The following is a 25,208-nucleotide window of genomic DNA, read 5'->3' as shown; positions in this document are numbered from 1 at the left end:
GTAGGTGTATTAAGGCATCCACGGCTGAGCGACCCCGCCTGAAGCCAAACTGGTTGGGTGAGGCCAGGCCAGCCCTGTCATAATATTGCTCTATTCGTCTATAGAGAAGGCGTTCAAGTAGTTTACTTGCAACTGTGAGAAGTGCGATCGGTCTGTACAATTCTGGGAGGTGTGGTGGTTTGGTCGGATTTTTCAGGATTAGTTTGACGTTTGCTTTCTTCCACGAAGTCGGGAAGGTGCCACAGTGAAGAAAGAGGTTGAAGAGGTTGAGCAACAGGTTCGGGGAACACTCTACTGCCTTTTTGATGATTTCGAGCTCCAAGAGGTCTGGTCCAGGGCATTTATTTCCCCTAATGAGGGTGGCAGCACTCTGGAGCTCCTCCACGGCGAAGTGAGGTTCTGTCGTTGCTGTTTGATAGTGTTCATTTTCTAAGCAGAGTTGGATCTGCTCCGTTGTCTCCGGTTGTATAGCCGGGTGGAAGACTGTGTCCAGGATATTGGAAATGGTCTGCTCCCAGGTTGTGGACATGCCCCCTTGGGTCAATGTGGTGGCGGCAATAACTTCCCCTCGGGGGAGTTTATTCATGGTCAGTTTGTAGACGATTCCCCAGGGGTTCTCGTTTCCCATAGTGGAGACCATGCACTCCCAAGATTGCTGTTTACAGCTTCTGATTTGGGCTGTGTAAGTGTCCTTTGCTTCTTTGTAGCGTTGTCGGAGTACTTCAACCTCTGCCGTCGGCCAGGAGCGCCTGGCCCGCTGAAAGGCCTTTCTTTTGGTTTGTGTTTCTTTCCGGAGTCGTTGCAGTTCTAGGTTCCACCAGGGCACAGCCCCAGGGGTTGGATTTTTCTTTTTAATAGCAATGTCGCTTGTGTGCGTTATGATCTCTGTTACCCTGCTCTGGAGGTGATCTGGCTCTTCGAGGCGCTCAAGCTCAGTCTGTCTCTGTTGTATGCTGGTTGTTTTTAAGGTACTTTGGAAGAGTTCCCAGTTTGCTTTGGATATGGAGTATCTGTGAGTGGTTTGTCTAGCTGCCGGTACCCTAGTCAGTGATCTGTTGAGTTGGAATGTAATGGCTCGATGATCAGATGATGTCCAGGCCTCTTGGACGGACCAGTCGGTAGTATTATTAGCGATGTTCCTGGAAGCCATCTATGGTGGCCTCCCACAGTGTATTACTAAATGTGGGCAGATTGTTTGGTTGGTTTAACACTGTCAACGTTGAATTTGCAAGGAACTCTTCCAATATAGTTCCGTTTCTGGTGCCATGTCTGTCTGGCGTGTGACTATGCCACATTGGTGACCGGCAGTTCACGTCTGCACCTATTATAATTTTTGCGTTGGGAAGGGTGTCCGCAGCCAGTTGGCGGTATCTTGTGGCGAAAGTTATGTCTTCGCCCGGTCGACAGTAGAGGGCAATAACATAAAATGTCCCCAGAGCTGTGGTGAGGTGGGCACATGCAGCCCAGGCTGTGCAAAGCTGTGTGATTTTGGTCACCGTAATATCCAGATTTCTGACCGCGACTGCGGCCCAGGGGGTGTCGTCCTCGAATTGTACTATCTTGTAGGTCAAGGGGTATCCCCTGACTATCTTCATGTGTGAGTATGGCTCTTGTATTATCATGACGTCTACATTCTCCTCTTCAGCCTTGATACGGATCTGATCCGCTACTGCTCTGGCCCTCTGTGCGTTGATCTGCAGAAATTTTACCTCTGTAGTATTGTATCCTCTAAGACGTGTCCCCATAATCCAGCCTGGATTGGAACAAGCTCTTAATCTTCAGGTAGGTGGGGCACTTGTTATCCCTGATTGAGTGGGTGCAGTCCAGCTTCAGACTCTTGCAGTTGGTGCAGATTGGGTCAGTACTCTTGTTTGGGCAATCCTTGTAACTGTGGCCTTTTGCCGAGCAGTGGCCGCATGTGGGGTCAGTCTGGGTGCAGGTGTGCATTGTATGCCCATATTTACAGCACCTGAAGCATTTGGGCAGCCACATGTTCACGGAAGCGGTGGCTGCCCCAATTTACATATACTCTGTTCTGGGTGTTTAATACTTTCCATGCTGCAGGCACAAGTTCAATTATCCAGTTTCGTTGAGTGCCATTCTTGGACTTGGTTGAATATTTTGGTGTCAGCAGTTCGTCCCTTCTGTGTTCTGGGGGAGTGGACATCAGGTTTCTTTGATAGATTTCCTCTGTTAGTTGGTCCGGGGTCAGGTCTTTATCCAGGTCATAAATAACTATTGAGGGCCCTTTTCTTTTAGGGATAGTCGCTGTGAGCCCCAGCTCAGCGATTTTGGTATTAGTGATAATTTTTTGTGCTTCTTCCCTTGTTTCTGTCTCTATCAGTACTCCGACATTTCTAGTTTTCCTGACCGACTTTATTCTGGTTGTCTTGAATTCTTCTTTTAGGCTCGTCATGATTTGCATCTTTAATTGTTCGCTTGTTTGATTTTCCTCAATGGTTGTTGGTCGGAGTACTACCAGGTGTGGTTGTTTTGGCAAGGTCTTTTTTGTTGTAGCAGGTACACTGCTTTTTATTGCTGATTCACCGGCTGACGTCCTCAGCGCTTGTGCATAAGATGGGGCACGCTGTTGCATTTTGTTTGCCCCACCATCTAGGTATGCCTCCAGTTTCATAGCAGTTGTTTCATATTTTAGGTTTGTCTGGTAGAGAATTGTCTCCAACTTTGTCCAGAGGGAAACAATCTGTCCCCTAACTCCAGTGGTTATCCGGTTGTTAGAGTCTTTCATCAGATCCTCAAGGGCGGTACGCAGGATTTGAGTTTTTTCCAACAATGTGCCCTCTGGCCAGGAGGGCTCCAAGGGTGCAGAGGCCTCTGGTTGTTTTTTCTCTACAGTCAAATCAATTTGTGGGAGGGAATTCTTCCGGGTTTCCTTTAGCTGAGCACTCTGGCTTCGCGTTTCTCTGTCAGGTTTGGGCGTGTCCAGCTTCTTCCACTTCTTTTTCATGGCTGGTACAGTCCTCATCTCATCGGTCGCTTCCTGCATGCTGGTGTTCTTGAATTCCATCGTGCTTCGTGGAATGGAAACTAATCCACCACTTTAAAACTATGCAGTGCCCCCAGAATTGGATAATGGTGCCAAGATAATTTTTTGCAGCAGGATGAAATCTGCGAGATGAAAATCCGCGGGATGAAGGGCAGTTGCTGAGTTGCTTTGCTGCTGGGATGCAGTGTTTTGTTCAGAGTCTCGGAGTTTTACGAGTGTGGGGGGGGGGAGTCTTAATCCCTAGATAGAAGAATACTGGATGATGAGCTTGGTTTATTGTTCGTCCTGGGGAGCCATTGGGAGCACGGCACTGCGCATATTATTATATACATATATGTTCTCAATATCTTAAATGTAATGAAATTAATAACTTCTATTTGTTAAATTTTAAATGAAATAAATTTAGTACCAATAAATATTCTGGATATAGATCTTTAGGTACGTAGCTGCCAACTCACGCTAACGGTCACTCAAACAGGGCTTGACAAATCAGGGCTTGACCGCGTGGTGAACTGAGAACAAAGGCCTTTGTTTATTAACCAGCATACTAAAGTCAAACAAGGAAAGCTAGCAAAATATCCAACATTCATCATGAAATTTACATTTGGTTGTAGAACTGTTCAATTACTGTTCCCGATAATTACTATCATCGATATTTAGGAATTATTTGTGGTACTATTCACTTTAACAAAATTGGCAATATAACAATATACAATGCAAAATCATGTTGTGACCCGGCGAGATCAATGCTAATAAAAATGACCATAACTTTCGATTACCTTGGCCGATCTTCATGAAGTTGATGTCCATGGACACATCTTGAGAAGAGGAACTTGGCGCCTCCGTAGCCAGGTGGGAAGGAGCAGCAGTGCGTAGCACATGTTTCTTGATTAGACCGGGGTTCGAGCCCATCACCACCAAATACGGAGGATGCGGAAAGGTCAGGAAATGACCACCGCATATCCCGGAGCAATATGGCCTTAGTTGCTAATGCTCCTAAAAACCAAATAACAACAACAACAAGAGGAACTTAATGGATACAAAATAAATGAAAATGTGACACTTGAAACCAATAAACGACACAACAAATAACAGAGCACCAAAACTATGCATGTGGCCAGTACTTGGTCAGCACCCTCTCCTCCATACTGACATAGTGACCTAAGTAATTAGGTCAGTGAAAATTTAAATTTTTTACATATCACCTGAGTTTGGCGCATTATAGCCTTAGTTGCTAATGCGCCAATAAAAACCAAACAAACAAACAAACTGCTATCTAGAAATAAGTGCTAAAAAAAAAAGATAGATTTAAACAATTTCAACTGGTGCATAATACTGAAGTAAAAAAATATTATTTTGAAGCATGTGTGTTGGCTGTCTTTGGTTAAATGTGTAACTAGGCTGGTAGAAAAGTGGCAACCTTTGAAAAGGCCATTTAAAAAAAGAGGATAGGAGTAGTGAGGAAATCCACATGAGTACTTTTCAAAGTTACTGAATTGAAAAGTACATCAAATAATTGCTAGTGAGTGCCACTAACTCATATCTAAATCCAGTTCATGATTCAAAAGAAATTTTGAAAGAGGGCAAATTAATGAACTCTCTACGGCAGCATTTCCCAAACTTTTTTGTCACGGAACACCTTTCATCTCACAATAAATGTTTGCGGAACACTGACGAAACACGAGTTTAGCGGGAGCCAAAGAACTGTTTGTCAATACAGTGAAACTTCCCTTTGACGGACAGCCACGGGGACGAAAATGTGTCCGTTAGAGAGAAGTGTCCGCTAACAAGAAGTCTGAGGGAGAAAAAAAAAAAAGAAAAAGAAAAATCGTTAAACGTTTAATGTAAAATTAAATTAAAATACAGTATATGCAGATTTTGAACAATATTTTTGTAAATAATATACAATTACATACACAAGAGATAAAGAAAAATCGTTAAACGTTTAATGTAAAATTAAATTAAATTATATAAGATTTTGCACAATATTTTTGTAAATAATATACGTACAATTGTGCTATGTATATTATGACTTTATCTTAAGAAAAATACATACAGTAATCACTTATTTTCTTCTGCACCTGCTTCTGGCTGATAATTTTGTTTTCAACATTTGTTTAGAGTGAAGAAACCATCGAAAGTCCTTCAGTATCTTCTTCAGTGGCGAAAAACATTTTTAAATGATTGATTTGTATGAGCGCTTCTTCTATTTTCATCGGTGGTTCGTCGTTAATATGTTCTTCGACAGAATGACCTCCTTCCATTTCTTCATCCTCATGAGGAACTTCTTGAAAAATATCGATGATAATGTCGTTGATATCTAGAGCACTATCTTCTGTAGTGAAGTTTGAGTCTATATCTTTGTAGCCAGGGTCACTTGCAGCGGAAGTATCGTACATTATCAATAGATGTTGAAGTTCTTGTTCTTCTTGGTGCTCCACATTGCTGTTCACAACTTCAATTTTTGCGTTTGAGAAGCCAGACTTTACAAAAAAGTTCACGACAGTTTGTTTTCTAATTGCGTTTACTGAAGAGGAGATCCATTGAAACGCATCTAGGATGCTGATTTTCTTTGCAAGGTCACTCGCACATGTTACATCGTTCATGTTTGCAATGAGTCTTAAAACACGTTTTCTTTAGTGAAGTTTAAAATTTTTTATTATCATTTGATCCAAGGGCTGACACTCTGCAGATGTGTTTGGTGGCAGAAAAACGATTTGAATGTTGGACAATTCAATGTGCGGGTGAGATGCAGCATTATCCATGAAAAGAATAATTTTTCTGTTTTGACGAATCATGTTTTGGTTAAAGTGACTTATCCATTCGCTCATGATATCTCGTGTCATCCACGCTTTTTTATTAGACTTCCAGTCAACATTCAAAAGATTCAACTTTATGCCCTTGAAACAACGAGGATTTTGTGGTTTTCCTATAACAAGAGGTTGTTCAAAGTCTCCCAGCATATTTGTACACAATAGTACAGTTAAGCGTTCCTTAGAAATTTTTCCACCCTGGCACTTTTCGTTTTTTAGACTCATTATTTTTTCAGGAAGAGCTTTAAAAAAACAACCCTGTTTTGTCACAGTTGTAAATATCCTTAGCTTCAAAATCACGACATAAATCTTCCAATTTGACGGTCCACTCTGTTACAATCCCAGTATCAACAGATCCACCTTCACCACTTATGGTTTTCCAAGAAATTTTATTCCGAGTTTTGAACTTGTCTAGCCATCCCACAGAAGCTTTGAACTCATTTACTCCCATAGATTTCGCAACTTCCAAAGCTGGGCTTTTCCCTAATAATAGGCCCATTAATGGGAATTTTTTTAGCACGTGCGCGACAAATTTGAAGTCCAACAGTTTTCGGGAATGATTTTTGAACCTGATCATTTCCGTGTTGCCAAATTTGTTTGAGCAGTTAATTTTTTTTCTTTAGGATGTCGCTTACCTGCGTCTTTCCGATTTTGAATTTTGCAGCGAGATTGCGAACACTTTTTTTTTGCCGATCATACGCATTAATGAGTTCAACTTTATATTTTAAAGTTAAATGTTTACGAGAAGACATTGTGCACTTCACACGACACTGAAGAAAACTGAAACTGAAAAGACGAAAGGCCGACCATATTCCCACCCCCCCCTGCACACACCGAATTCATCAAAAGTTTTACATGTGCCTTAAAATTCTTGAAAAAGGGTTTGGAACTGCGACGTAAACCTTGATAAAATTCAGAGAATTGGAAATAGAAAATAAACACACAATTGAGGCAATAAGTGGAAGAAATGTTCCTAGAAAAAGGGCCGTGAGCTCGCCCGTTGTCCGTTATGAGGAGATCAAATTAAGTGCTAATCTAAACGAAACAGTGCAGATTGCCTGTTCGCGTCCGTTACAGAGAATGTCCGCTAGACAGAAGCTGCAAACACGTTAAAACCAATGGAGGTGAGTTGGGGAATTTGAAAATGTCCGTTGTAGAGAGATGTCCGTTAACGAGAGGTGTCCGTCAGGAGAAGTTTCACTGTATTTTATTACATACGATGCACTATGCATCAGGAGCACCTTTATTTCCAACATACGTAAAGCCGAAATTCAAGTAACTCTCATCATACTTTCATTTTCATCTTTTATTAGTTGGTTTCTATTTTTCACTTCGGATTTTTGGGGAACTAAAGGCTGTGATTGTTCATCCTCACTTTGAAATGTACAATATTGTGTTCGTTTTCATCAACCACAGTTGCAATACTAGAAGTTAGCATTAGTAGATGCATGTGATGCAAGAAAGCAAGCTTATACAGCATCAGCCAAATTAAAAAAAATAATAATAAAAAAAATCCCCTTCCCATTCATTTGCTTCAAACATTTGTCCACTTCTTCTTGAATTTATTTACGCTATCAACTTCCACAACAACAGATGGAATTTTGTTCCAGCAATCAACTACCAGATGGCTAAAGTCAAATTTTTGCACATCTATTTGACAACTGTCTTTCCTCAGTTTCAGTTTATGCCCCCTCAGGTTTGTAATCTGAGCAAGAGGAAGAATCACATCAGCATTGAGCCTGCTCAATCCATTCAAGGCCTCATACTCCTCAATCAGATCGCCTCACAGGTACCTCCTAGTCTCCAGACACTGTAATTTGTAGAACTTAAGCCTTTCTTCATAAGAGCACCCCGTTGTTTCCCTCACCAGTCTTGTTGCCTTTCTCTGTATTTGTTCTAGCAACTCTACATCCTTCCTAAAATTAGGCTTCCAGACCTATACGCTGTACTCTAGGTGTGCCTTGACCACTGCTTTATACAAGGGGATAATCACCTCCTTATCCCTGCTAGCAAAATTCCTGTATACCACTGACAAAACTCCATGACCTACTCTCGCAGCCTGTCCACACTGCTCAGAAAACTTCATATCTGACTGTACAATTACCCCCAGGTCTCTTTCATTCTCCACTACCCTGAGTGTAACACCACTCAGTTGGTACATTTCTCTGGGGTTACTGCTACCCATCCAGTACTTTGTATTTGTCAACGTTAACTTTAGTTGCCACTTCTCAGCCCAACTTTTCCAGATCCTGTGCAGCAGCATACTGGCCCCGAGTGCCAAGCGATTTTCTTGAGCGATAAATAAAGTGATTTTCTGAGTGATTTCAGTTTGTTTTATTTCCAGTACCTTTCTTATTCTCAGTTCTTTTGAAGTGGTTCTGTACTTAACAGATACAGAGGTACAAAATGGAAATTTTGCAAAGCAAACGGAAAAATACCAATGTGCTGCTTCTTTAGATAAGAAAACTATAAGACATTCTGATATAAATAGTGCTGTTACTTATGTCACAAATCAAATAATCTCTGCAGCTAATATTGCAATACCAAAGACAGCTAACCAGTTCCATAAACACTACAAGCAGTGGTGGAATGAAGAATGCTTGGAAGCAAAGAAAGAAAAAAAAATAAGGCTTGGAATCAATTCAGAAAGTTCCCCACCACCACTAATCTCATAAAATATAAGAAAGCCAGAGCAAAAGCACGTTATATACAACAGAAATCTCAGAAAGAGTCCTGGATATCTTTTGCAAGCAAAATTAATAGAAATACGGACACCAGAATTATCTGGAATAAAATTAGACAAATTTCAGGCAAATATTCAACTATCCCTCAACCGATCATAAGCTTTAAAGGTCATGACATAACTGAACCAGAAAAAATTGCAAATCTACTAGGAGAAACATTTGAGGAATTGTCAGCAACAACAACATCATACAGACCAATCTTTCAAACATATAAAGCTCAAATCGAAAAATACAAAATTAATTTCCATGCAGCTCATGAGATTTCATACAACCAACCCTTTACTATAAATGAATTGCATAAAGCCCTAGCCAAATCTAAGCAAAGTGCAGCAGGTCTGGATGGAATCCACTATCAAATGATTAAACACCTCACTAAAAATTCTTTATGCATGCTCTTACTGCTATATAATAGGATATACCTTGAGGATACATATCCAGACTCTTGGCAACATTCATTCGTCCTGGCCTTTCCAAAACCTGGGAAGGATCATTCAAACCCATATAATTATTGCCCCAGATGAACTAATGTCAGATGAACTAATGAGATTAGTGGCAGAGAAGAAAAATGCATGGGATGCACATATATTGTCAGGTAACACAGAAGCCTATGGTAGATACAAGCTACTCTGTAATGAAGTCACAAAGGAGGTTAGGCTAGCGAAGGCAGATATAAAATCTGACAAAGGATGCAAATAAAAACAGGAAAGAATTCCTTACTTATATAAACTCTAAAAGGAATGGGATGAATCAGATTGGTCCACTTGATACCAGTGGTTTGACTGTAGATGATCATTCTTAGATAGCTGCCAAACTAAATGAGTATTTTGCATCTACTTTCGTACATGAATTATTCAAGGAGGAGAGGGCCAGATGTTCATCAAACTCTACCAGGGAGTTAAATGATTTTGTAATAACTGAGAGAAAAGTGGAGGAGAAATTGTTGAAGTTAAACATAAGAAAGGCATCTGGGGTAGATGGTCTATTCAGTTATATTAAAAGAGGTGGCAAAGGAAGTAAGCAAACCCTTAGCCATAATTTTGAGAGAATCATTGGACACAGGGGAAGTCCTCACGGACTGGAGATGTACAAATGTATCTCCAATTCACAAAGGGGGAAATGAGTAATTACAGACCTGTTTGTTTGACTTCTGTTTCAGGAAAAATAATGGAGTCACCGATTAAAAAAGCTGCAGGATCATCTAGACAAGACAGCAGTAATAATTCACCACAGCATGGGTTTGTTAAGAGGAAGTCTCGTCTGACCAATTTGATTGGATACTATGACATGTTCACAAAGGAACTGGATGCAAAAAATAATTTTGATATCATATATTTGGATTTCAGGAAAGCTTTTGATACTGTTGCACCTGGATGACTACTGTACAAATTGGGTCATTAAGGGTAAGTTGCTACAATGGATAAAAGGATGGTTGAGTGGGAGAAGACAGAGTTGTAATCAATGGATACTGCTCTACATGCACTAATATTACTAGTGGTGTCTCTCAGGGTTTGGCGTTGAGTCCATTGTTGTTTTGTATATTTATCAATGATATTGATGAAGGTATATCAAGCTTAATGTCAAAGTTTGTAGATGATACAAAGGTTGGCAGGGTTGTTAATTACAGTAATGATAGCATGCTGGTGCAACAGGATCTGTAAAAGATGGGCAGATGGGCTGAGAAGTGGCAACTGAAGTTTAACATTGACAAATACAAAATACTACATATGGGTAGCAGTAACCCCAGAGAAACATACCAACTAGGTGGTGTTACGCTTGGGTAGTGGAGAATGAAAGAGACCTGGGGTTAATTGTGCAGTCAGATATGAAGTTTTCTGAGCAGTGCAGACAGGCTGCCAGAGTAGGTCATGGGATCTTGTCGATGAAAGACAAATTTTGTGAGCAGGGATAAGGAGGTGATTATTCACTTGTATAAGGCAATGGTCAGGCCACACCTTGAGTACTGCGCACAGGTTGGGAAGCCTCATTTTAGGAAAGATATAGAGTTGTTGGAATGAGTACAACTAGAGAAGGACAACAAGACTGATGAAGGGGTGCTCTTACGAAGAAAGGCTTAATTTCTGCAAATTGCAGATTCTGGAGACTAGGCACCTGTAAAGCAATCTGATTGAGGTGTATAAGGCCTTGAATGGATTGAGCAGGCTCAATGCTGATGGGATGCTTTCTCTTGCTCAGAATACAAACCTGAGGAGGGCATGTATTCAAACTGAGGAAAGACAGTTGTAGAACAGAAGTGGAGAAATTTGCCTTTAGCCTGCAGGTAGTGGATTGCTGGAAGAGATTTCCATCTGTTGTTGTGGAATTTGATAGCTTAAATAAATTCAAGGCAGAACTAGGCAAACATTTGGAACGAATGGAAGAGTGAAATTGGAATTTTTTTTTTTTTTTTTTTTGGCTGATGCTGTATAAGCTGGCTTTTTTGCATCATATGCCTGTGCAAATGCTAGATCACTACATTGCTACTTTTCCGTGGATGTCATTATCTCTACGCATACTTTTCTATGAAAAAGCCCACCAAAATAAAGTGTACCATGGTCTATTTCAGTGTTTCTCAAAGGGTGTGCCGCGTCACATTAGTGTGCCGCAAAATTTTCCAAGTGTGCCGCGAAATTTAGAAATTTCTTCTTCTATGACTACGTAGGTGTGCCGCGAAATTTTTCTTCTTTGGAAAATGTGCCACGAGAGTAGAAAGATTGAGAAACACTGGTCTATTTGATTATTAGTCTATGGCAGTATATTAATAACCGAAAAAAAAAAATTATGTTAAAAATTATGATACAAACGTGGTGTATGCTACAAATATGCAAAATATATTTATAATTTTTTTAAAATTATTAATTAAGATTTTTCACGGAACACTTGTGTCACATCTCTTGGAATACTAGTGTTTTGCAGAACACAGTTTAGGAAACACTGCTCTAAAGAACTGAATTGCAGATGTCTGGTGAAAGCAATCATAAATGGGCCAAGCAGGTTGATAATTCTAAGCATATTATTCTCACTTGTGTACAAAGTCTTCATGTTCCACTCTTCTGGCATAAATGAAGAAATTTGCTTTTTTTTTTTTTTAACATTATGCCAACATTTGAAAATCTAAACTCTTCAATCCAGTATATCTTACGTTCATCCACTGATATCATTCCTCCTAGATATGTTTGAAGGATTTTATATGCAAATTTATTATAACAACAATTTTTAAATGTTCCACTTCCAGATTGCTAAACTAGGCAGAATCAGACAGATCATTCTGACTCAGTCATAGGAGGCAATTTTATTGCCAGTGTTGTGGAGAGTCTAAAACAAAGGGAGTTGATTCTGTTTTTTTTGTTCAGTGAGAAAGTACTATTTTCTGTATGTGATTAAATGGTGCACAAGGCAGCACAAATTTCATCAATTGGCAGTGGATCATTTTCAGATATTCAATTTTTTGGACAAGCTTCCAGTACTTGTTGGTGTTGTTGAAGATAAAGAAATAGATAAAGAAACAGATATTTTGCAGCATTAGTTTTTGTCAGTTTCAGTGTGGGAACCTACCAGAAGCTATCATGAAAGAAGAAAGAATTGATGTGCAGTGGTACTTAGGAGCTGTGAAGTGCACAAGAAGCATGGAATTTCCAGTCTCAGAGAATATTTAACTGTTAGAAGGGGAAATGAAAAACACCTTAGATCTTTTCTTTCTGGTAGAGTTTTGGGAATGCTTTTGACAGCCAAGTCTGAACAACAATGCCATTGTTATAAAAAAAACTTTGATTCAACCTTTCTGGACAGGTACAAAGTCTGCAAATGTATGTTTCTTGAAGCAATCATAAGTTGATATCTAACAGACAATCCAAACTGCCACAAATACAAAAATCCTATTTAAGCTAATGTTTGAAAGAATACTGTGCTAGTGCCAATAAACAGCCATATAGCTATATTTTAAAGTAGATGTGTATTTTGTCAGCAAAATTTAATTTCTAGTGAAATCTGGACTTTACAAAAACCTCCTGCTTTTTCTGAAAAATCTTAATGAACTCCTGTTTTTTGAAAAAAATCCTGTTTTCTCTTGCTTAGAATTGCCTGATCTCCAGCTTTTTGAAAGTCAAAAGTTGGCAGTCTGTTGAAAACATTAGTGTGGAGATTAATTTCACCTATCTCAGGAAGTTCTGAAATGACTTTGATGTACTGAAAGTAAACTTCCTACTTTATGGCCTTAAACTGTTTTACTATTTCCAGTTTTATATGCTGAAGGTGGCAGAAGTATGTTGCTTGGAGAGAGAGAGAGAGAGAGAGAGAGAGAGAGAGAGAGAGAGAGAGAGAGAGAGAGAGAGAGAGAGAGAGAGAGAGAGAGCTAGCTAGCTCATTGATGAAGTTTTGCTTACAGATGTGAGATTAGTTCTTTTTGGCCACACTCAATCAAATGATAAATTTTAGCCCTGCTATTTCACTTGTATGATCCTTCTTGGCAGCTCTAAATCTATATTTAAGAATCTTTGGCATTACATGAATTCTTCTATCTACAAAATAACAATAAGGATATGAGTGACAAGCTCTGGTGCAGTTAAAATAATAATAATTTTATTTGATTTTTGTCCCTTCGCACTGAAAGCAAGGCAAACGAACTGTTGTTCAAGAAGCATGTTGTTCAATATTGCATATACATCTATAGTAATCAGATATGTGGTCTCTGGGTTTGCCACACACACACACACACACACCATAGGTGCACTAATTGCAAGGAATTTTTATTTTGCATTAACTCAGGGGTTCTCAAACTTGCTCCATACCACAATCCCATAAAATGAGAAATGAATTTGAGTGATCTCCCATTAATGAAACTAATAATTAAATTTTAATCTATATATCATAAAACAATTCTAGAACCTTACATTTAAAAACCTTACAAAAAAAAAATCAAATATAAAACTTGAGGTGAAATAAAAAAAAAAAAAAAAAAAATCACATCCTATGCCCTTTTATAAAAGTTGCTCCACAACCATCCCAGGGGGGTTTGCCACTCACAGTCTGTATAACCATTCCATTCTCAATACATTTATAGGAGACATAATGGAGCTACAATTTGCCTTGATTACCAAATTAAGCATGATATGATTGCTTACAAAAGTTAGTGATTCTTTTTTTCCATGGTTTTGTTGTGAAAAGTTTCTAGAGGCATAGCAGAAGGAATGAGGATTAACATATTGAAGATGTGGCATTTCAAAAAATAAAGTAATAATAATATATTAATGATAAATTAACAATTAAAAAATACCTATGATTTTTAATTACATGAAAAATACAGTTTGTGATATATTGCAGTTGGGTGCACTACAGCAAATGCTGTAATGGCATTTATTGAAAACTCTGTAGGAAACATGGCAGTAGTTTTTGATAATCTTATCAAGTAACTGGCTATGGAGGCGCCTTCCTCCATTATCTAGTTTAAAATGTTATAAGACATGTCTTTAATCCTGGACGATATAACATCATTCGAAAGAGATAATGCTTCAAGTTTTTTCTTTCATTTAAATGATGTACGAGTTATTATTTCCAAAGCACAGTGTTTTACTAAGATTTCGCCGATTGTGTGTGGTTTTTTTTTGTTTACAAATGCAATATGCATCTTTATAAGATGCTTCAAGACATGTTTTCTGTGAAGGAGTGAATCCAAATTTTTGTAATATACCTGATTTTTCACACCTAGAAATTGCGCTGGATTGTCTGATATGTATTCGGGATGTACTGAAGTGAGATGTTCATTTAATATGGAAGGTTTCATAGATCCATTCCCCAAAATTTTACTGCAAAAGAAACATTATGGTTTTTGTGTCCCATCACGCTCAGTAGTAAAAGTAAAGCCAAACCATACATATGACTCATATTTACTTTTCTTTGACATTGGAGGGTCAATTCGTATAAGTAATGAGAAATTAAAATGACTTAATTTTATCAAAACCAGCTAACAGTTAGCTTCGCTAATAGTTCGGTTTTTGTACGTCTATTCCAGTTAGCTGCTAACTGGAATAGACGTACATAAAATCGAAAAAAGAAAAAGAAATTTATTTAAAAATGACAAGAAATAGTATTTTCAATGTCAAAGAAAAATACAAATAAGGTAATAAAAATTCAAATTAAGAACATTTTATTACTTACTTTTTATTTCGTCAAAATCGTTAACCCCGTTATGTAGCTCAAAACAAGTTAAACAACTGCAAATGAATGACTGAAACAGGGGTATGGAAACCTATTGTTTTTTCGTGTTGCCAAGTTATTGTATGAGGGGAAGGAGGACTGTGCTATTGTTGGAACTGACAAAAAGTAAATTAGTCACCGGCTGCTCTAATAAACGGAGATATTATTATTGTTTCTTGGAATATCATGCACCGGCCTATGATGGAGTGGATGGGCAGAAATTAAAACGTTAAATTTTAAATTTCTCAACAATTATTTGTTTTAAAAACGTAAGTACAATAATTTAAATATATTTCATATCGTTAAATACATACAGTCATATTCATAAGGGATGATTTTTTTTTTTTTTGTTTGTTTGTTTGTTTATTACAAGAAATGTTGTATCAAGACCTGTGTACCCCCGGAAAGACCTTCATGTACCCCAGGTTAAGAACCACTGATCTATCATTAGTTGCACAGTAGTGTATTCCAGTAAAAGCCACATAAAGGGGCCTCACATCTTGGGAGTATGGGCTTGGCACACCCAGGGTACTCAGCTGGATATCATCATTCTTCTCTTTCTTGGTTATTCTCCCCCCCCCTTCTCTCTCTCTCTCTCTCTCTCTCTCTCTCTCTCTCTCTCTCTCTCTCTCTCTCTCTCTCAGGGTAACTTGTGAATTTTCTTTGGCTGGTGCAGCATAAGCCTCAGGCTTCCTTGCACCATATAACTAATAATAATAATAAAGGAATGAAACTATGCTCATAGTTTCTAGTCATCATTATTAATTATAATTATGATAATTACATCTTAAAGCATTCAAAATTATTTTCAAGATTTAGTAATATGAATAAACATAAATATTTGCTACAGAAAGAGCAGCATGCACGCACGCACACGATTTTTGCTTAGATTAAAACAATTTATTATTTTTGGCATGTAACAAAATAAAATTTAAAGTATTTAATTACATATTAAGTGCTTTAAATATTAAAATGTTTTATGTTAGTTCCTAGGTGTGTCTCAGAAGGAATTATTTCTCAAGTGTTGCCACTTCACAATAATGAAGATTTAGAAAAATTAAGAAAAATGTGGGTTCAGGTATTTTTCCAACCTCAACCATTAGGTAGGTACATTGGTATATGATAGTAACATAACTGAAACTGTATTAGAGAAATTTGAATAAAATGTTAGCAATGTATCATTTATAGGGTATAGATAACTTACAGAATAGAAATTGTAAATACTTTAAACTGAATAATTACTAAATAACTTTACATAAAAGTGGTTCTTGTGCCAACATATTGTTGTCTTAATCCTTGCTCCTCCAGAATTTCAAGAGAGAGACTAAAAAACATTCTTAAAAGATCAAATTCAGACATGAATGAAATTCTTTTCATATAAATCCATGAAAAGTACTCTTCATTAACCTTCAGCTGGGCAACTGAGTATTTATTTTTTTGGTCCTCATGTGTGCACTCAGTTAAATGGGGAAGAAAGTTATTTATAGGCCCCCAGGTGCCAAGCATTTTTGTGATAAAGTGCCTTTGCCAGTGAATTTGTGCTCTCTTGAATAAATAAAACCATCTTTATTTACAGCGTTACACTAACAATCAATTAAATAAGCTTCAGTAAAGAAATCACTTTACTTGAACAGGAGGAAAAGTAACCTTCTTTCTTTTTTTCTTTTATTTTGCATATTACTACTAACCCACTACCGCTTGGTCACAAAGGTGGCACTGCTCCTGCCTCCACGTGGCGAGGCCAGTAACCTGGAGGGAAAAAGGTCTCCCTTCCAGGGCGAAATGGAGCAAGAAGTCTGTAAAATCCAGAAAAACACTGGGTGCATAGAAGAAACCTTGACAAGGCAAGAACAAGAGGAGTTTGGTTCTGTCGCAGCAAAACGTCAAAAGACTGACGTAGGCAGAATCCGAACTCCAACCTTCTTGATTATTCAACTGAACAACGACCAGTTGTAAAACTCTCTCCATTTCTAGTGCAGAAATTCCTAGAAAGCACAATAGGTACTCCCAAGACAGTGCATCGTCTAAGACCAGGAGACCTACTAGTTGAAGTTGCCACTGCTCGACAGGCTGAGCAACTACAAAAACTGAAAACTTTTGGTGGAACTTCTATCACCGTTTCACCCCATGTTTCCCTGAACACGTCAAGAGGTGTCATCACTGAATGGGACCTCATGAATGTGTCAGACGAAGAACTAAAACAAGAATTACATGACCAAAGAATCATTAATGGCAGAAGAATTATGACAGAGAAAGATGGCATACTAGTTCCTACACGGAACATAATACTTTTGACAATCCCAAGCCACCAACAGTGATAAAAGCAGGCTACCTTAACTGCTGAGTTAAACCGTACATCCCGAACCCATTACGCTGCTATAAGTGCCAGAGGTTTGGCCACTCGCAGACAGTCTGCAGAGGGGTAGCTGCCTGTGCCACGTGTGGATCCATTGAACATATTAGTACTGACTGCACAGCCACAAGACCAATCTGTCTGAACTGTAAAGAGGCACACCCAGCATATTCCAAAGAGTATTCCCTTTGGCAGCATGAAAAAAAGATACAGTGGTACAAAACCGAACATAACATAACCTACCAAGAGGCCAAAAAATCCCTACCAGTTCCAAATACTAATAAGCCCACTTATGCACAAATAACCGCGAAACACATATCAATTTCTACCCAAACGGAGGTAACTATACCACTAAGTAAATCACTAGCTGAATGGACAAGGTCATTGTTGTCCCCAGTACCAACGCACCAAACGAAAAACAAACAAAGCAAAGCCATAAATATGCCAATCTCAGTACAACCTGATGCCATTCAACAGAATACCACAGTATCTACTACTCCTGACTCAAACCAAACAGAATACATGGACTCAGAAGACAATTAAAATCACGACGAACAGGTTCTAGAACTGTTCTTCAATGAGGATATGGATACAGGGAAACCTTATTTCCCAAAGAAGGGGAAAGGTAAACTTGAGCGAGGCAAATCTTCTGTCCCTCGAAAAGAAGTCGACGGTTCCACTAAACCCAAATAATGCTTACTTTCTTACAGTGGAATTGCAGAGGCTATCGTAGTAATTTGTCCGACATCCGAGATCTCCTTTCACAATATGACTTTATTGTCTTTTGCTTACAGGAAACCAATCTGACACCAAATATAAATGTTTCCCTTCGGATATACATAATACATTATCAAGATCGTGTTGCACAAAATCTGAACAATCCTGCCCATGGAGGAGTAGCACTGATCATCAATCCCCAGATACCCTCAAAGCCACTCCCGCTAAAAACAAATCTTGAGACAGTTGCTGCATGAGTCAATAACTTTGATTTAACCATAGTCTCATTATATTTGCCACCTAACCAAAATATAAGCTATGCCGACTTAGAAGAATTAGTAATACAACTTCCCAAACCCTACTGTATCTTAGGAGACCTCAATAGTCACCATCTGCTCTGCGGAAACCATAATCTGGACAAGCGTGGACAAAACATTGAAAAACTACTTGATCAACAGAATCTGATAACTCTCAATAATGGGTCTCACACCTATACACATCTTCCGACAGGATCTACATCAGCTATTGATGTCTCTCTGTGCACAGCAACCATATATCCTCTATTTGGATGGACTATTCACAGCAATCCACTGGGCAGTGATCATTATCACAGGATAATGATTACTGGGCAGTGATCATTATCCTGTGATATGTCGCATTAACACAAGAATTCCCCACCTTTCTTATCGGATCCCCAAATGGAACTTTTCCAAAGCTAAATGGGATGTGTACAAGCAGGTAGCAATACTAGAAGAAAACCAGGTCCAACAAACATCCATAAACCTGGCAGTAGAATACATATCTATTCAAATACTGCAGACAGCAGACAAAGCAATTCTGAAACAATCCACAAAAATATCGGCCAACTCAAAAGTGTGGTGGAATGATGAATGTAGTGCAGCTAAAAAACAGAAGAACAAAACATGGAATATCTTCAGGAAGTTCCCAACAACAGAAAACCTCATCCGCTTTAAACAGGCAAGAGCAAAGACAAAACGAGTCAGGCAGACTAGCAGAAGGGAAGCATGGAGACGCTTTGCGTCCACAATAACAAGCACGACAAAAACTCAAACAATATGGGCAAAAATACAGCGGATGTATGCAAAACCTCTCAGATGGGCTGAGAGGTGGCAAATGAAGTTTAACATTGACAAATGTAAAGTACTACACATGGGAAACAGCAACCCCAGAGCAACGTATCAACTCTGTGGTACTACACTGACAGTGGTAGAGAATGAAAGGGACCTTGGGGTGGTTGTGCAGGCAGATATGAAGTTCTCTGAGCAGTGCAGATGGGCTGCAAGAGTAGCTCATGGAGTATTGTCAATGATATACAGGAATTTTTTCAGCAGGGATAAGGAGGTGATTATTCCATTGTATAAGGCAATGGTCAGGCCAAACCTAGAGTACTGTATACAGGTCTGGAGGCCTCATTTCAAGAAGGATGTAGAGCTGCTGGAACGAGTACAGAGAAGGGCAACAAGATTAGTGAATGGAACAAAGGGGTGCTCTTACGAAGAAAGGCTTAAGTTTTGCAAATTACAGTGTCTGGAGACTAGGCACCAGCGAGGTGATCTGATAGAGGTGTATAAAGCCTTGAATGGTTTAAGCATGCTCAATGCTGATGGGATTCTTCCTTTGGCTCAGAATAATCATCCGAGAGGGCATAAATTCAAATTGAGGAAAGACAGATGTAGGATAGACGTGTGGAAATTTGCCTTTAGCCAGCGGGTGGTTGGTTGGTGGAACAGACTTCCATCCCTTGTAGTGGAGGTTGATAGCCTAAATAAGTTTAAGGCTCAGCTGGACAGGTATTTTTAACGAACAGAGGGGTGAAGTGGATGTGGGTGTTTTTTTTTTTTTTTTTTGGCTGATGCTGCATAAGCTTGCTTTCTTGCATCAAATGCCTCTACTAATGCTAAAACACTCACTTGTCAACTGTCCCATGCTCACTGTCAATGGCCATGATATCACAAAACCTGAGGAGATTGCAAACACCCTGGGTAGAGCTTTCATGAATATATCAGCTGCGACATCATATTTGCAATATTTTCAGGCACACAAAGCACAAGCTGAAAAAAACCGTATCAATTTTGAATCAGCATCATTTTCTGTGTACAATCTCCCTTTCACAATGTCAGAGTTGCATCATGCTCTATCATGTACTAAACTCAGTGCAGTAGGGCCAGATGGAATCCACTACATCATGATAGCAAAACTCACCGAACCGGCTCTCAAGACTCTGTTACTCCTCTACAACAGAATATTCAAAGAAAACACATTCCCCGACAAATGGCATCATGCGTACATTCTGGCTTTTCCAAAACCAGGCAAAGACCCTACAAATCCACAACATTATCAACCCATTGCACTCACTAGCTGTATGAGCAAGGTCATGGAAAAAATGGTCAACGCCCGACTAACCTGGTTTCTAGCTCAAAATGATCTAAATCCTGTGCAATGTGGTTTCCGGGAAGGTAGTTCCACTCTTGACCTTTTGATCAAGACAGAAATAAACATTCATCGTGATGCCTTCATCCGAAAAGAACATCTTGCAATAGTCTTCTTTGACATCGAAAAAGCTTTTGACACTTCTTGGAGATATGGTATTAACACCTACCACAGTTTATCAGAAACTTCCTGCATTGCCGCTCATTTCAAGTTAAAGTTCACAATCACTTATCTTCAAAATTCATCCAGGAAGAAGGAGTACCACAAGGGTCAGTGCTAAGTGCCACTCTCTTTAGTATAATAATGAATTCAATAACACACGACCTACCACAAACAGTAGCCACTACCCTGTACGCTGATGATTTCAGTATCGCCTAACATGCGAATGATAGAAAGTCAGTTGCAATGTGCCATCAACAAAATAGCTAAATGGTCCCAAAACAATGGATTTCGTCTCTCACACCAAAAAACAGTTGGGATACACTTCTGTAGGAAGCGTAACCTACACCAACATCCGGAACTTAGACTAGAAAATCAAGTCATACCAGTGGTCCCTAGTGTCTTCTTTCTGGGTGTGATATTCAACCAAAAACTCACTTTCCTTGATTATATAAAAATGCTCCGGACTAACTGTCTTAAAAAGCTTAACATTTTAAGAGTTCTATCAGGCACAACGTGGGGAGCTGACCGTTACACGCTGCTACATCTCTACCGTGCACTAATATGGTCACGTCTGGATTATGGTTCTGTCGTATATAGCTCTGCTAGACCAAGCACTTTACGTTGGCTTGATCCTGTACACCACAGCGCTCTTCGTCTTGCACTGGGGGCGTACCATACATCACCGGTTCAGAGCCTATATACCGAAGCGCATGAAACACCTTTACAGCTACGCAGACAAATGCTTTTATTAAATTATGCCGCAAAACTCAAAGGGCATCCAAACCACGCCACTTGGAGCGGTGTTTTCTATCCTAAATGGGAAAACCTTTATAGAGCTTACCCATCTATAAACCCACCAACCGGGATACGTCTTCGCTCACTACAAGCTGACTGGCAAATTGACCTGAGTCAGATACAGCATACTGCCTCTCATGCAGTCCCACCATGGATGTATCATATACCGCCGTGTGACTTTTCATTCACAGCCTGGGGAAAACACACCATGTCCCAACAGAGTATTCTACAAATACATGCCACACTGAGAACCCAGCACGGCCAGTACACACCGATCTACACAGATGGATCTAAAACTGAAAAGCATGTTGGTGCAGCAGCAGTATTTCCTAACATCACTTTGTCCAAAAAACTCCCCACTGAATGTAGCAGCTATACCGTAGAACTCTGTGCTATCCACATGGCCTTAAACTACACACTCTTAAGAACTAGACTGCACAGCATTATTTATACTGACTCCATCAGTGCTATCCAAGCTATACAACACAGTACAAAAAATGATAACCCCTTACTTAGACAGATCTGGAATACTCTGACTAAATTAAATCAGAAGAAACAACAAGTTCTGTTATGTTGGATCCCTGGTGACTCTGGCATTTCTGGAAACGAACAGGCCGACCTAGCTGCCAAAACTGCTACCGATCCTATAGACCAATCCTTCACTACACCTACATCTGACTATAAGTACATTATAAATAAATGATGCCTTGAACAATGGCAACATATCTGGCAGAATCAAGCCAACAATAAACTACTTTGCATAAAAAAAGATCAAAAACCATGGAGATCTAGTATACGTGAGAACTGACATGAAGAAGTCGTATTAGCCCGATTAAGGATAGGCCACACACACCTGACACATCTTTATTTCCTTGCAGCCACTGACCCACCACTGTGTACAAACTGCAACACTCAGCTCACTGTCTACCATCTACTTATTGATTGTCCTAAGTACAGTACTGAGCGACAAGCTATGCTTATCTCATTTCCCAATACGAACACCTCTCTCAGTATTTCTGACTTACTAGCAGACACACCACACGTGATCAAAATTTTTGATTTCCTCAAACAGATAAAACTATACAACACGATATAAACTTGAATAACATCTAAAAAAAAAAAAGTAAAGTGCAGCCATTATCAACCCACTGCAGATGGAAGCCTCCTCAACAATTCATGCTGAGGGAAATGGACCATAATCTGCCACGCTGGTCCAGTGCGGGCTGGCAGATCGACTGTATTCAGCAGTCAGGGGCTTGAACCCCGGTCTACTCAAAGAGCGTGTGCTACTGCACTCCCGCTCCTGCCCACTCGGCTACGGAGGCCCTGAATAACATCTATACAGATAGAACTATGTATTTAACATCACCATAGTTAGGTGCATTATGGCCTTTGCTGTCCTTGCGCCGTAAAGCCCCTAAGCAGCAGCAACAACAACAACAACCTTATTTATAATTTTAACAATCTGAAAAAAATAATTCGATATTGTTCACATAGGGAAAAAGGCTTACGTGCTCGAGATTCATTATACTATTTTCATTATGTAGCACAGAGCGGAACGAAAAGTAGTAACGAGTTGTAGTTAAACTAGATTTAATGTTAAATACATATGATAAACAGTAAAAACAGAATATGTTAGATACATACAGTAACCAATAATACAAAAGCTTTTCTGTTGCCTTTCATTCCAATGGTTAACTGATGAAGGCTAAAAGCTGTTGCCTTTCAATCCAACTGTTAACTGATGAAGTGCAACATAAAGTTCGAAAGTTTTTGTATTACTGGGCAGTCTTGTCTAACCAACCTGATAGATTACTATGATGCAGTGACCACGGAACTGGACACAAAAAATAATTTTGGCATGATATACTTGGATTTCAGGAAGGCTTTTGATACTGTTGTACATAAATGACTGCTGTATAATCTGGAGCAATGTGACATTAAGGGCAAGTTACTGCTCTGGGTAAAGGAATTGTTAGGTGGATGAAGACAGAGAGTGTTTATCAATGGGTACTGTTCTTCGTGGACTAATGTTATTAGTGGAGTTCCTCAGGTTTCAGTGCTGGATCCATTGTTGTTTGCGTAGTGCACACTTCTTGATTAGACCGGGGTTCAAGCCCGTCACCACCAAATACGGAGGATGCGGAAAGGTCAGGGAATAACCACCGCATATCCTGGAGCAATATGGCCTTAGTTGCTAATGCTCCTAAAAACCAAACAACCATTGTTGTTTTCAATATTTATCAATGATATTGATAAAGGTATATCAGGCTAAATGTCTTAAGTTTGCAGATGATACAAAGGGTGGTTAATGGCAGTCATCAGGATCAACTAGATGTGTGGAAGTTTGCCTTTAGCCAGCGGGTGGTTGATTGCTGGAACAAACTTCCATCTGTCGTTGTAGAAGTTGATAGCTTAAATAGATTCAAGGCAGAACTTGACAAACATTTGGAGCTAGTGGATGGGTGAAATAAGGGTTTTTTTTTTTTTTTTTTTTGGCTGATGCTATATAAGCTTGCTTTCTTGCATCATGTGCCTTTGCTAATGCTAACTACTTGCAACAAGGTCTAGGAAAATTGGGTCAATGGTATTGTCAACGTTATACAGAAACTTTGCTATCAGGGATAAGGAGGTGATTATCCCTTTGTATAAGGCCATGGTTAGGCCTCATCTTGAGTACTGTATGCAGGTATGGGGCCTCATTTTAGGAAGGTAAAGTCTGCTGGAACGGGTGCAGAGAAGAGCAACCAGATTGGTGAAGGGAACATAAGGGTGCTCTTATCCAGACAGGCTTCTGTTCTGCAAATTGCAGCATCCTGAGACCAAGTACCTGTGGGTACTTGGTCTCAGGATGCTGAATTCAGTGAGACGAATGTTAATGGTATTCTTCCACTTGCTCAGATTACATACGTGAGTTGTGGTTGATTCATCCAGTGGGTGGTTAATTGCTGGAACAGGCTTCCATCTGTTGTGGAAGTGGATGGGTTGAATAAATTGAAGGGAGAACTAGACAAATTCATGGAGGGTACAGATGGGTGAACTGTGGTTATTTTTGGGTGATGCTATATAAGCTTGCTTTCTTCCATAACTTTCCATTACTACTACTACTACTACAAGATTTAAAAAATTCATAAACAAGTGTTAGCATTAGTAGAGGCATATGATGCAAGACAGTAAGCTTATGCAGCATCAGCAAAAAAAAAAAAAAAAACAATATCCTTCCCATTTCACCCCTTCATTTGTTCCAAATGCCTGTCCAGCTCAGCCTTAAATTTATTTAGGCTATCAACTTCCACAACAAAATATGGAAGTCTGTTCCACCAATCAACCACCCACTGACTAAACTTCCACACATCCATTCTACAACTGTCTTTCTTCAATTTGAATCTAGTCCCCTCAGGTTCTTAATCTGAGCAACAGGAAGAATCCCATCAGCATTCAGCTTGCTCAACCCATTCAAGGCCTTTATTATTATTATCATCATCAGCCATATGGTGCAAGGAAGCCTGAGGCTTTTGCTGCACCAGCCAAAAAAAAAAAAAAAAAAAATTCTGAATTACCTTGAGAGAGAGAGAGAGAGAGAGAGAGAGAGAGAGAGAGAAAACAAGAGTCAAAGTAGAAGGGAATCACCAAGGAAGAGAAGAATGATGATATCCAGCTCAGCACCCTAGGTGTGCCAAGCCCACACTCACCAGATGTGAGCCCCTGGGGTTGATTTATACACCTCAATCAGATCAACTCGCAGGTGCCTACCTTCCAGGCACTGCAATTTGCCTTTCTTGGTAAGAGCACTCCTTTGTTCCCCTCACCAATCTTGTTGCCCTTCTTTGTACCTGTTCTAGCATCTCTCCGTCCTTCCTAAAATGAGGGCTCCAGACCTGTACAAAGTACACTAGATGTGGCCTGACCATTGCGTTGTACAACGGAATAATCATCTCCCTGTCCCTGTTAACAAAATTCCTATATATCGTTGACAA

The 25,208-nt window shown here is 39.4% G+C and overlaps 1 protein-coding gene across 5 annotated transcripts in view; it reads left to right on the top strand.

Annotated features, from left to right (window-relative positions):
* The window catches only part of LOC150083375 (anoctamin-8-like), a 423,636-nt gene that overhangs the window by 135,601 nt on the left and 262,827 nt on the right, over positions 1 to 25,208 (top strand). For all 5 annotated transcript variants that reach the window (XM_090377999.1, XM_090377998.1, XM_090378001.1 and 2 more), the window contains one exon: positions 15,740 to 15,856. In XM_090377999.1, coding sequence (XP_090234125.1) covers positions 15,740 to 15,856 — 117 coding nt within the window. The remainder of the gene's footprint in view (positions 1 to 15,739; positions 15,857 to 25,208) is intronic.

This window comes from Mastigoproctus giganteus, chromosome 7, assembly GCF_048544385.1.
Source record: "Mastigoproctus giganteus isolate SK-2022 chromosome 7, ASM4854438v1, whole genome shotgun sequence".
Taxonomy (NCBI): Eukaryota; Metazoa; Arthropoda; class Arachnida; order Uropygi; family Thelyphonidae; genus Mastigoproctus; species Mastigoproctus giganteus.
Note: the sequence above shows the minus strand (reverse complement) of the source record. Positions and strands in the feature narration are given on the sequence as shown.